Here is a 14,467-nt window from a genome sequence, read left to right on the forward strand (position 1 = left end):
ATTAGATGTTTCTTACAGGACAAGAACATCTTTCCCTCTCACATTTCCTCTTGCTGCCCATCGCCATCCCCCAATTTCTGTTGGCACAATGAAGGGTGCCAAGAAATCCACAATTTAGTAGTTACTAATACCAGACTATTTTATTTCCTCCCCACACACAATAACTAAAGTATAATCAGTATGCAGAGAGATCTTGTAGCACCTTTGAGGCCGAATGAAAGAAAGAAGTTGGCAGTATGAGCTTTCATAGACTTCAGTCTGTTTCCTCAGATGCATTTAGTGGAGTAGAACCCAGGAACAGCCATATGTATGCCATGGGTATGCGAGAATGTCAATTCAAATTCAAAATCCTTTTTGTATGGAAATGAAGTAGCAAGTCCAGTTTTAATGATGGTTGCTAGTGAACAAAGACATACCAATGGCATATATATGTTTGTCCCTGGTTTCCGCTCTACGAAATGCATCTGAGGAAGTAGACTTAAGTCTATGAAAGCTCATGCTGCCAACTTCTTTCAGTTAGTCTCAAAGGTGCTACAAAATCTCTCTACATACTGATTCTACAGACTAACACAGCTATATCTTTAAAGTATATTCAAGTTACCTTGTGACTGTAACATAGCAAGAGATAATGGCAATCCTTTTGCTGTGTAATTCTAGTTTTAGTTGCATTCATTGTTACAGGATGCAAACAGCCTCACTGTTTCAATGTGATTCCTACTATAGAACATCCATTTGTAGCATTTGAGGGGTTTTAAAAAAATTAACATAGAAGTATATATTTTAATTACTTTTTATGGCAAAGAAAACAAAGTTACTTTTAAAAAAATAACCAAGTGTAGCTGAATGCATTCAGGATTAAGGAACTGTAATCAATTTTTAAAGCTCCCACATTTTGGATCTCATTACTATAGATGTTCTACCAGAGTCTCAGCCAAGGGACCTTTCTTATTTCTGGGTCTACACACTGGCTGAAATGATATCATATCTGATTGCCATCTGTAGTACCAATTCTGAGAAAAGGAAAGTCTAGGATATTACCTTCCTGACATAAGAAACCGCATCTTCTTCAGTGTAGACCTCAGCGCTGACGCCGCCCCTCCTGCGTCGTGCCTTGACCACTGGGTTCGGAGGTGGAGGAGAGATTTCATCATCGTGAGAATCAGACTGGGAACTTGATTTCTGCCAAGCCAAGATCTGTTTGCATTCTTCCTGCAAAGAGGACCGAAAAGGGAGAGGTCATTTTCCCTTTCTCTCAGGACCACAACCCTCTCTGGCCTTCACTCCATACTAAACCACAGCCTAAATATAGGCAAACGTTTGATCTCACATCCATCCCTTGTTGCAAAAGTTGAGTCTGCTTTTTGTTGTTGCTGCTTTGTACAAAGGATGAGCAAAGGGAGCCATTGGAGGGAACTCTCCGTGGTACTAAATTCTTGAACCCTTAAATCAGCTGCATGCAGGCTCCTAGGGCTGGTTTTGTGGCTGCCCAGAACCACCAATGTTCCCCCTCCCATGCTCTCTAGTGGGTGTGATGGGAAATTTTGGCCCCTCAGACCATCTTAAACCCAGGAGAGGCCTTTTAAAAAAACAGAAAGTGAATAACAAGTGACATCCTAGTAAGGTCCTGTTGCAAAGCGTGCTCTCCTGGGCTTAAAATGGTGTCTTGTTCAACCAAGTATGGCAGGAGGGAGAAGTAGAGGATATGAATGGAGAATTTTATATAAGTGGTATGGATGAAATGTTCCTTAGGTATTGCTGAATGTAAACGAATGAGGTGAACAGGGTTAGAAAGTAAAGTAAGCTGGAGAGGATAAGAGAAAGTTGGAGCAAAAGAAGGAGGAGTGAAGGAAGAAAGAGTAAGAGGAGAGAGAGGGAAGGAGTATGGAAGGAAATTTCTTGAGAAGAGATTTTGCAAGAAGAAGAAAGAAAAGGTTTTGAAAGAGAAGGATACTTTTAGGGACCAATCTTAAATAAGAAGATAATCAAACAATTGGTAAAATTGAATATATATATATATATATGGCCCCATACAGACGGCCAAAATAAAGCTGCTTCAGGTCACTTTGGAGGTATGCTATTTAAATGTTGCATGCGTCCTAAGAGTCTGGAAGCCGCACCAAAGCCACGATTCAGTGCTAAGGACTGGAGCGCACGTTTGGCACAGCTTCTGGACTCTTAGGACACATGCATCATTGAAACAGCATACCTCCAAAGTGATCTCAAGCAGCTTTATTTGGGCAGTCTGTATGGGGCCTATATATACGATTAGAAAATGTTTAAGATAACAAGAGAGATGTTGTCCCATTCAACACATCTAGCACCCCTATTCCACAACATTGCAGAGTCTAAAAACCCAGAGAGAAGGGGAAGGTGTGCTTATTTTCTAAAAGAGAGTCAATACAGGCCAGTCCTGCTGGAACAAAAAATGTGTTACTCAGCTTGCACCTAAGTGTGCTCTCTGAGGTTGCATCCTGGGCCAGAGTCCCTTCCAAGTCTGGTCTGCTCTTGTATCACACTAACAAAACAATTTAGGAAATGCGTCTACCAAATCATAGGCTGCGGAGGAAGAAACAGCTCGGCGAACGGTGGTAGACATGTGGCTAATTACCATCTTAATCAGTTGGTTGTATTGACACAGGATATGAGTTATGGTGAGCTCATCAGCCGTAACTGTGGGGCGGAGGGAAGGAGTAGGGTACGGAAAACTGTTTCCTAAGCTTGTGGCATCTTCCCAAAATGTTTCAGCGTTTCAAGAAAAACACCATTAAGATATACATCGCCAGCAATAGCTGTGGCCACCTCGGGAAATGAGAACATTCAGCTGGAAAAGATGCCCAAGGAGCACAGAATCGTAGAGTTGGAAAAGGCCCCAAGGGTCATCCAGTCCAACCCTCTGCCATGCAGGAACTCACAATCAAAGAACCCTCAACAGAGGGCCATTCAGCCTCTGTTTAAAGATCTTCAAAGAAGGAGACTCCACCTCTCTCCAAGTGAGCATCTTCCACTGTCAAACAGCTATTACTTTCAGGAAGTTCTTCCTAATGTTGAGGTGGAATCGCTTTTCCTTTAGTTTCAATCCACTGCTCCAGGTCCTATTCTCTAGAGCAGCAGAAAACAAGTTTGCTCCATCCTCATTATTATTATTATTATTATTATTATTATTATTACCCCACCTCTCCCTACGGATCAATATGACACCCTTCAAATATTTAAACAGGGCTATCATATCACAGTCCAGAAATTCTCAGACCCTAAAAAGTGCCCCAAAGACATAAATCCAAATAAAACCATTAAAGTAGGCTTTTTGGAGCACTGATGTGATTCCATGCCTACTGGACCCTATTGTCAGATCCTGAGCATATTCCATTCAGTGAAACTTGCAATTCCAGAAGCACCAGAATAAAGCCACTCTGAGCCACTGAAACTTTGCCCTTTCCAACTCAACTCTGTCAACACCGAGAGTTTTGAAAGAGGCAATCCTTCCTTATTCTCTTGAAACCCTGCACCCTCCATAAACCTTTCCACCCGATTCCTACTCTCTCATAATCTATGCTGCAAACATGAAATCAGTCATACCTTTGTAAGTGTCGGTGTGTTGCCCAAACTAGTTCCTGGAATCCAAGGAAGATGGGATAACTGTTTACCCAACTGTTTGTCCAATTAAGTTTACAATGCAGGTAGACCAGATGCAGATATATCAACTGAAACCACCATGTACAATCCCACAGAAATGTCTTTGGACACACAATAGTGTGCTTGAAAAACACACGCACGCACATACACAATGGAATGCAGCTATGCAAACATTTTGAAAGAAACAGCAAAGCAACGCTGCGCCTCGATAACTGAAGTTAAGGACTGCTGACTAACAAAACCAACCATATTTCAGAAATATTTCAGAAACAGACCAGAATTAGAAAGAAGCTCAAGTTACCTGCATCCAGCCCTGAAGATGGGAGGCACTTTTGTGTACCTGGATCATTCCTGCCCAACATCTATATGTCACCTCATCTTCAAATCCTCCAGCAGTAAAGCTTCCTCAATGGCTCCGTCACCCAATAGAAATGGTACAGCATTTTAAAATTCTGCTGGCTTGGATTACTTATGTATAAGCATCCTGCTTCACCAGCAACTCATTGGCAAAGATGAGGATCTATGTTATCACAAGAAAACTGTACCGTTCTCTGTATCAGCTGAGCTTAGAAACATCGAGTACACTGGCCAGGTTTTACAATACTTTTTTAAAAATCGATGCCATAAATATTTTAGCATGAAAGAACTGTATTCCATGCACTGGACTTTTTCTTGTACTTTCCCAACTGCTAATAAAGCATGTCACACTTTAACGTTTTCTTAATGCCCCTTCATTGCACTTTGCTCCATTTTAGCCAATACACAATCTCTTTTATAACAGCTTTTGCACCCTTGACGGGTGTGCAATGAACTTTATGGAGGGTCTCTTATTCAACAGCTTGACATTTAAAATAAAAAACATTACTCAGCCTATTTAGGAATAATGCACATTTTCCTTTGCTCCAGTATGGTATGATGGCATCGAAAGGTTTCAGATAAAACACTCAGAAAGAGGAAAAATTGCTATTAAAATGTATAAGCCCAAGTCAGATAGAACAACAAATCACAATAATAAAGAGCAACAAATTCCAGAAAAGACATCAAGGAATATTTACATAGTTTCCCAAAATGGCATCCCGCCTCTTAACATGCATACTGAGATAGATAGATAGATAGATAGATAGATAGATAGATAGATAGATAGATAGATGATAGATAGAGACAGAGGGAAGAGAGAGAGTAAACATTTCCAAAAAGTAAGTTACCATATGGTTCTTTTTAATGAAATAAAATAAAATAAGAGAGAGAGAGAGAGAGAGGTCTCGTCACTACACACTTCCTTCCTTTGCAGTGTAGACAACTGACCAGCTAGCTTTTCCATATGCTATTTGATGCCTAGGTATGACAATCCTCTTTACAAGACTCATAACTGGAAACTCAAACATATACAACACCCTGGGCTAAGCTTTTAAAACTCGTTCTCCATAGATCCTAAAGACAGAAACCACACATACCCTCACGCACCAAATAGCTGCAGCAAGTCTTGTAATGGAACAATAAAGAAACCTTTTTAGGAGGGGCCTTTGAAATAAAGATCACCCGACAGGGCTTGCTGCAAAGTCGTCTCCAGAACCAGCTTCCAAGTAAACACCCTCCGTCCTTTATATAAAAAAAAATGTAGTCATGACAACAAGATTTCCTAATGTACCCAAATGGTGCATGTAATTCGCAAGTGCAGCGATATCATGGGTTTCGATCGATTGTCCTGCCGTCAGTCTCTCCCTGTGATCAAGTTCTGTTTGGAGGGGAGACCCACAAGCTCACAATAGTGCTAAGAATAGGACCAGTCTTGTGAACCATGCAGCCAGGTGACCAAGATTGAAAGAGAAGAACAGCATTGCATCTTTCAAACACTGGTGACTTGAAAATGTCAAAAATGTAAGCAGTGGACTGATGATTTCTTGCATTCGTTGTACGAGGTGATGTGCAGTTCCTTGAAAGTTCAGAGACTGGGAATTTACTTTTAAGAGGAACAAGTAGATATGTTCAAGCCGTCCATGCTTCAGCTATGGAACTTAGTTCGGCAATGAGAACCACTTCGTTATTTTGTTTATTTATTTATTATATTATTTATTTATTCAAATGTTTTTTGGTTAGGTGCCTTCACATCAACTCTGACATGATGACTCTATCCTAGGGTTTTCTTGTCATTATTTCTTCAGAGGAAGGTTGCTCTTGTCTTCCGCTGAGGCTGAGAGAGTATGACTTGCCTAAGGTTACCCACTGGATAAGTGGAGAGTCAAACCCTTGTCCCCCAGAGTCTGATCCAGCACACAAACCACTACACAACGATGGCTTCCAAAATATTTATTTGTTGCTGTTATGTGCCTTCAAGTCATTTCTGACTTATGGCAACCCTAAGGTGAACCTATCACGGGGTTTTCTTGGCAGGCTTCAGAGTTACGTTTCTCATTGTCATCTTCTGAAGCTGAGAGAGTGTGACAGTGGATTTCCATGGCCAAGAGAGGATTAAAACCCTGGCCCAATGCTCAAACCACTATGCCATGCTGGCTCTAAAATATTTATATCTCACCCTATATCTTAACTAGGGACCACATTGCAAACATACAATGGTTAATGGAGTGCACCAAGGAATTCCAAAAGAAAATCAGCATGAGCTTTATAGACTACAGCAACGCCTTTGACTGTATAGATAATGAAACACTTTGGAATACCCTTAAAGACACAGGAATCATCAAATGATAGAGTTGGAAGATACCCCAAGGGCCATCCAGTCCAACCCCCTTCCATGCAGGAACTCACAATCAAAGCATCCCTTAAGCAGATGGCCATCCAGCCTCTACTTAAAGACCTCCAAAGAAGGAGACTCCATCACACTCCAAGGGAGTGCGTTCCACTGTCAAACAGCTCTTACTGTCAGGTAGTTCCTCCTAATGTTGAGTGTCAACACATCTGATACTCCTCATGAGGAATGTGTACTTAGGACAAGAGGCTACTGTTAGAACAGAACACGGAGAAACAGAATGGTTACCAATTGGCAAAGGGGTCAGACAAGGCTGCATCCTTTTGCCCTACCTACCTGTTCAACTTATATGCAGAATATATTATACAAAAAGCACCGAAGAAGGAGGAGTGAAAATAGGAGGAAGGAATATCAACAATCTAAGATGTGCAGATGACAGCATATTACCAAGGTTACCTGGAGTACCTTCTTTCTAAGCTCTGAAGAAGAGCAAGAGAAATGACTACCTGTCTGCCTTGATTTCTCCTTCTGAGCCCAGAGGTGGAACGGATCATGGGCCCAATATGGGCATTTTGCTTAAGGCCTATAAAAACCCTGAGCCACCACCGACACAAATTGAAGCCACACATGTGGAAATCAGGCAACTGTGGCCCTACATATTCTTGGGCCACCAGCCAGGCCATTTTAGCTTTCCAATGTATTACTGATGTAGCACCATCTATGACATAGCACCTATGTCATGCCAGATGGCAATGCCACCTTCTGCATGACAGACTCACAGGTGGCTTTTCCAGCTTTTATTCATTTTCCCCCATTCTAAAAGGTAGAAATGCCTCTTGGTTACCGCTAACGTTTAGCATTAAGCTAAAATATCTTGGTATTTTTCATTCCATCTTTTGCACTTGGCTTTGTCTGGGTCCCACTGGAATGAGACCCTCCATAACGTCTCGGAAACTGAATTTGGTCCTTGGGCTGAGAGCTTTTGCCTGCCCTTATTTTATGCAGAATCATAAGCAAAACCAACTAGTTTCTTGCCAGATCAAGGAGCTTCCATCTGAATTCCAGGACTAGGGGACAAAACAAAAGAAGAGGAGAAGTAGAAAAGAAGAATCAAAGAGATAATACAGTATAAACATAAAAGGAAAGGCGCAATATTTGATGAAATCTAGGCATGCTGTCACTAAGGAGAAAAAGAAAGAGAGAATTCTACAGTAGCCTTCCTCAGTCTGGTGCCCTTCAGAGGTTATGGACTACAATGCTCATTCTGGAAGGAGACATGAGTCTTATTGGGCACCTGGTTTAGAAAAGTTGGTTGATAGGATTCGTAAGGAGACCCACACAGCCTTCAATATTCTTCTTTCATGGGTTCAAATCATTTGTGACTTATGGCGACCTTAAGCTTCAGGGGAAGACAATGACAAACCTCCTCTGAACCAATCTTTCCAAGACAACCCCATGATAGGTTTGCCTTAGCAACCCTATCATGGGGTTTTCCTTGCAAAATTTGAACACTCCTTCCTCTGTCTTTCTCTGAAGCTGAGCGAGTATGACTTCTCCAAGGTTTCCATGGCTGAGCAGAGATTTGATCCCTGACCCCCTACAGTCAAACCACTTGGCCACACTGGCTCTTTCAGCCTTCAGTATACCTCTGCCTTTTTTTTTTAATGCTACAACACACGTTTCCCACCAGAAACATGAGATTCACAATTTTCAATGCATTTATGTTTCAAAGACAACATTACTCTCTCTTTCTCACCACTATGTCTATTGACTTCTCTCCATCACCATCGTCTCAGAAGATGCATTCGCCATGTGAATGCAAGACTCAAAGTAATGTATGGATTTTTTTTAATGTTCCGGGAAGAACTTGAAAAGCAAAAGCTAGGTACTAAATATACTGCCTAAGTGCTTTCCATTTGCCCTCTCTCACCCCTTAAAATCATAGCACAGAACAAGTTCTAAATAAATGATTCCACTCCCTTCTTTTCATCAGGTTCAGTCTTCAAAAAATAATAAGAGAAGCTGCCTTGAAATAATATTTACTAAAAAGCAGGCATGTTGATACAGCAGTCTTCAACTTCAAATTCAGTAAAGATCCAAGACATCTTACAATCAAAACATTCAGAAGTTTAAAACCAAACTATGTACATTATGAAACTGCACCCTGTTAACATATTAATTATTAATTATAAATAACTATATAGGATATAGCACATAATATATCAATAATTATTATTAATTATTTGCTTGCTGTTTTGTCTGCTGGCTTAGGAAAATATGGTTGAGAGCTATCAAACAAGGCAGGGTCTTAAATTCATTTCAAATCACAGTTTAATATCCTGGCTTGTTCTTAAGATGGTAACTAACCATGGTTTGTTCCTTGCTGGCTTGTCTGCTGGCTTACTGGAACAGATGAGCCAAGGAACTCCATGTAGGTAACCGGCTTCCACACAGCTTGGCCTATTTGGCTAAGATATGATAGTTCAAAAACAATCTGTGATTATTCAAAGATATAGGGCCCGAACAGACAGGCCAAAATAAAGCTGCTTTGGGTCACTTTGGAGGTATGCTGTTTAAATGAGACACACATCTAAAGAGGCCACAAGCTGCGCCAAAGCTGCATTCCAATCCTCAGGGTTAGAGCATGGCTTTGGCGCAGCTTCTGGCCTCTTAAGACACATGTGTCATTTAACCAGGATACCTCCAAAGTAGCTTTATTTTGGCCTGTCTGTTTGGGCCCTAGTCGTGTTAGTGTGTAGAATCAGTATGTAGAGAGATCTTGTAGCACCTTTGAGACTGAAAGAAAGAAATTTGGCAGCATGATCCTTCGTAGGTTTACTGCATTACTCAATGCATGTGAGCAAGTAGACTTATGTGTACAAAAGCTCGTACTGCCAACTTCTTTCTTTCAGTTAGTTTCAAAGGTCCTACGATATTTCTCTACAATCTGTGATTCTGTTCTTTTCCCTGGGCAATTTACAAGAGAATGAACTTTGGAGATGCCAGTTAGAAAAGCCAGCTATAGCAGGTCATGCAAGACTGGAGCCTGCCCACACTTGATCAGAGACGAAAACTATCACTGTTATTTTCCAGGGAAGGTTGCGACCTGGAGGTGATCAATCAGCCGAGTGCCCAGCCCTGTCCAATACAACTGTGACCCTGGCAGTACTTTGTCTCTATCATTTTGACAATGTACCTCTTGTGTCTCAAGATTCTTGATGCCTCTCAGTTTAGGAAGGGTTTAATTGTGCAAGAGTTGGGGGGTTTGTAAACTTTGTCTCTCAGCTTGTGTCTGCTTATGTTTTTGTCAAGAGAAGGAATAAAGAGAGCACTTGAAACCAAAGGCAAGTTTGCGCGGGTCTCTGTGCAAAAACAGACTGCTAGAATTACAGCTAAATAAACAGAAGAGATATCCCGGCCATGAGCACAAACACAGTTTAAAGTGCAGAACCAAAGAGCCAAGCCAAATGTATGCAATGGCAGCTGGTGGGTTCAACATCAGCACCGTGATGAATCCACTCTGCATTTTAGTCCAGACTTTAAGGGGAGGTATCCACTGTGCTGAACACTGTCCCCAGGATAAGCTCAGCACTTATGACAGGGTCTTTAAAATATGGCTGAAAAATCAGAGCAGATTCACCACTGCTGCTACTGGATGTAGGTTTGTTCATAAACACACACTTGTCAGTTTGGCTATAAAACCAAGGAGAGTCGTACTTTGTGGAAGGCACACAAGATGGGCCCTGAGCCCCTTCCACCACTTGATCTTCCTATCCTATACTCCTTTCATTTCTCAATACTGAAAGTGAAGCAACATGAAAGGGGAAAAGAAGTCTTCAACCCCCTCCCCGCCCACACACACACACTTTTGCTTTACAGCAAAAGTACATGTTTACCAACTTCTGCACATCTGGACTCATTTCTCAGTGGGGTTTTATGGACCAAAAATACATCTCTCTTTGCACTACGTCAATTGTACCATTGTATCACCACCAAAGCGTTTACCTCTTTCTTTGGTTTGTTGTCACTTGGTGCTCCTCTGACCTGCATCGGAACGATCGCTGTTGTCTCTTTACCACTACTTGATGTTCCTCTGATCTGCATAGAACCTGTCACAGTCTTCCCTCCTTTGACATGCAGACAACCGGTTATTCTCCTCCCTGCGTAGCCACTTGCGGTTCCTTGGACCTGCATAGAACCCATCACTGCATTTCCTGGGTTGCCACTCGATTCGACTCTGACATGCATAGAACCCATCACTGCATTTCCTGGGTTGCCACTTGATTCTCCTCTGACTTGCATAGAACCAGTGACTGCATTTCCCAGGTTCTTACTCGATTCTCCTCTGACCTCCATAGAACCCATCACTGCTTTCCCTGGGTTGTCACTCGATTCTCCTCTGACTTGCATAGAACCTGTCAATGCTTTCCCTGGGTTGCCACTTGATTCTCCTCTGACTTGCATAGAACCAGTGACTGCATTTCCCAGGTTCTTACTTGATTCTCCTCTGACCTCCATAGAACCCATCACTGCTTTCCCTGGGTTGTCACTCGATTCTCCTCTGACTTGCATAGAACCAGTGACTGCATTTCCCAGGTTCTTACTTGATTCTCCTCTGACCTCCATAGAACCCATCACTGCTTTCCCTGGGTTGTCACTCGATTCTCCTCTGACTTGCATAGAACCTGTCACTCCTTTCCCTGGGTTGCCATCTGATTCTCCTCTGACTTGCATAGAACCAGTGACTGCATTTCCCGGGTTCTTACTTGATTCTCCTCTGACCTCCATAGAACCCGTCACTGCTTTTCCTGGGCTGTCACTTGATTCTCCTCTGACTTGCATAGAACCCGTGACTGCATTTCCTGGGTTCTTACTTGATTCTCCTCTGACCTCCATAGAACCCATCACGGCTTTTCCTGGGTTGCCACTTGATTCTCCTCTGACCTGCACAGAACCCGTCACTGCTTTTCCTGGGCTGTCACTCGATGCTTCTTTGACCTCCCTAAAACCAATCACAGCTTTTCCTGGGTTGCCACTCGATTCTCCTCTGACCTGCACAGAACCCGTCATTGCTTTTCCTGGCCTGTCACTCGATTCTTCTTTGACCTCCCTAGAACCCATCACGGCTTTTCCTGGGTTGCTATTTGATTCTCCTCTGACTTGCACAGAACCCATCACTGCTTTTCCTGGCCTGTCACTCGATTCTTCTTTGACCTCCCTAGAACCCATCACAGCTTTTCCTGGGTTGACACTAGATTCTCCTCTGACCTGCACAGAACCCATCACTGCTTTTCCTGGCCTGTCACTCGATTCTTCTTTGACCTCCCTAGAACCCATCACAGCTTTTCCTGGGTTGACACTAGATTCTCCTCTGACCTGCACAGAATCCGTCACTGCTTTTCCTGGGTTGCCATTTGATTCTCCTCTGACCTGCATAGAACTTGTCACTGCTTTTCCTGGGTTGCCACTCGATTCTCCTCTGACCTCCACAGAACCTGTCACTGTTTTTCTTGGGTTGTCACTTGAATCTCCTCTGATCTGCCTGGAACGTATCAGTGCTTTTATTGGGTTGCCACTCGATTCTCCTCTGATCTTCTTGGAATCCTCCACTTTCCTTTCTCCATGGCTGCCTGGCACTTCTTTTAAAGGCACAGATTCCATTCCTGACATCTTTCTTGTTCATGCTTGTTCTTCACTTCTCCAGACTTGACATTTTCATTGAAGCAATCAAATTCATAAAAGGAGAAGGAGAGAGAAGTCTCAAACATACATCTCAGATCTAGAGGCTTCGGGGAGCGGGGGGGAGGCATTTGGAAGGCATGAGGTTGGGCAAGATGGCTTGACCACGCCACAGCACCTTCTGTTCCACCTACCCTCCCACATTAGTCTGTCAGCAAGGATGGCCAACTTGTGGCTTTCCTGATGATGTAGGACTGCAACTCCCATCAGACCAAGCCAATCTAGCCAATGCTAAGGAGCGACAGGAGTTGCAATCCAAGAACATTTAGATTGTAAGCCTGCGGGCAGGGAACTGTCTGGTTAAAAATAATAATAAATGTAAGCCGCCCTGATAGCCATTAGGGCTGAAGGGCGGGATATAAATACCTAAATAAATAAATAAAAACATTTAAAGAGCCTAAAGTTGCCTATAGAAATGTGAGCTTTCACCATTCATAACTGGGCCCTTTAAGTCAACACAACCCTGCCCATCCCTCAGTTACCATAGAGAGTTGGGTTCTCCATTTCAGGCAGATATTCTTGCCTTGTGAGGTCACAGAACTTCTCAAGAAGCCAAGTCACCCTTCTGCAGAGGCTCATGAGCGGTCATATTGACCGGGAGTTTGGTTGAGGTCTTCATGCATTGCAGGTCACAATCCACAGTGTGTGACTGTTGTTATGACCACAAGTTAGAAGCAACATAGTACAGGTAACAATGCTACCTGTAACGGGTAACAGCTTTGAGGTAACAAGGACACAGCGAGGTTCTTTTCGTGAAATAGCATGCCAGCTGGCGACGTGACTTTTGTTACTGTGCAAAATATAATTACTTGATACTCTTTGCGATATTCCTTTTAAGAGGTTCATCCATTGGATGGATTTGGGGACATTTTTGTAATAAAAACAAAACAAAAGAGTCTGACCTTTGTAACATGTTTGCAACACAATATTAAGAGGTTATTTCAGAAAATATTAGCAAATTACTTTTAAAAAGAAATGTTCCATGGTTTGGTAATGACAGGGGTTAGGTGTGCTTTTAAAGACCAGTCCTTGCTTACATTGGAAACAACCACTTTACAACTCTCTTCTGATATTCAAGTAAATATCCCTGCCTCATTGCGGCTTCATTCCCACTGCAGTGACCTTTTCAAAGCCTCCATTCCAGCTCTCTCTTGCTTGTTTCATTGTCAGGCACAGAAAAGCAGCCTCTTTTCCCCGGCCTTCAAAACTCATTTAGCCTAACAGAGCTGCCGTCATTTCCAAACGCAAGCTTTTCATGCAAAATTTATACCCCCGTCTGTGTAGACGTGGCTTTCATAATGCATTAAGCTGTAACGTCAAGCTGAGCCGCTCCAAACATCATGTGCCGCTACGCTTCCTGTGTGAAAATGTCAAGTATTAATGAGGCAAGGTGGCAACTACTAGAATGAGAGAGATCAAACTTCCACCAGTTTCTTTCAGGCATGGAGGATTGTACTACATATCCTGCCTTGAGTATACAACAGTTCGGAGAAATTTGAGGCCTTTGCTAGGTTCTTAAACTACAGCTCTCCCACTGCTGTTAATGCTAGGTGAAGTTCCTGGGTGCTGTTGTCCAAAGCATCTGGAGGGACAAATACTCCCTGCTTTAGATGATTCTATACTCAGCTATGCCACTAACATACCCTCCAACATTGCACAGGTGAAAACCACGACACATGTGGCCAAGCAACGTCAGAGTGTGGCCAAGATGGCAAAGGTTATTAATATGGAAGAACACACAAGCTAGGAGGGGTTGCAGCAGTTTGCTTTTGTCAAAGCCTACAGGGAAGGGCAAGCTTCTGCTCTGTCTTCCCCCTCCCTGCTGAGTTATAGGAATGCAAACTACTTTTGCACTTTGAATTCAGTGTACAGAAACTGAAGTAAGGAAGGAAGTGGGAAGAGGAAAGAAACTGGGACATTTTGAAGGCAGCTGAAGAAGTGGGATGCAAGCGGGTTGTAGTCAAGACTATCTCTGCCAAATCGGGACAATTGGAGGATATGCAACACTAATAACTATCTAAAACCTCAATAAGTCCAGAAGGAGCCAGTCCTGTGCCACTGACTGATCTGAAGTGAATGCTTTTGCTGTCCTGTCTCAGCCTGGTAGCTTTGTGGTGGGAGTTAAAGAGCAGGCCTTCAACATCTCCATTTTTAGTAAGGAACCTAAAGCATCATGTGAGATGGCTGTGAAATGGTGCTAAGACGAACGCATGGTGGATAAGCTTATTAAGGACTCTCAGTCATGATGGATATACTTTGTCTCCAGTCACTGAGGAACAACAACAGGAGATGGCTATTGCATTCATGACTGTTTGCAGGATTTCCACTGGAGTATCTGACAGACCACGGTGGTAACAGAACACTGGCTATGTTGGCTGGCAGGATCATGGG

General features: G+C 42.7%; 1 protein-coding gene across 1 annotated transcript in view; it reads right to left on the minus strand.

The window, feature by feature from the left end:
* The window catches only part of LOC149306424 (cAMP-dependent protein kinase type I-beta regulatory subunit), a 79,580-nt gene that overhangs the window by 59,693 nt on the left and 5,420 nt on the right, over positions 1-14,467 (minus strand). The window contains exon 3 of the mRNA XM_089539696.1: positions 1,039-1,209. Coding sequence (XP_089395822.1) covers positions 1,039-1,209 — 171 coding nt within the window. The remainder of the gene's footprint in view (positions 1-1,038; positions 1,210-14,467) is intronic.

Source organism: Sceloporus occidentalis, unplaced genomic scaffold (genome assembly GCF_023333645.1).
Source record: "Sceloporus occidentalis isolate IW3139 unplaced genomic scaffold, rSceOcc1.0.p SCAF_10, whole genome shotgun sequence".
NCBI lineage: Eukaryota > Metazoa > Chordata > Lepidosauria > Squamata > Phrynosomatidae > Sceloporus > Sceloporus occidentalis.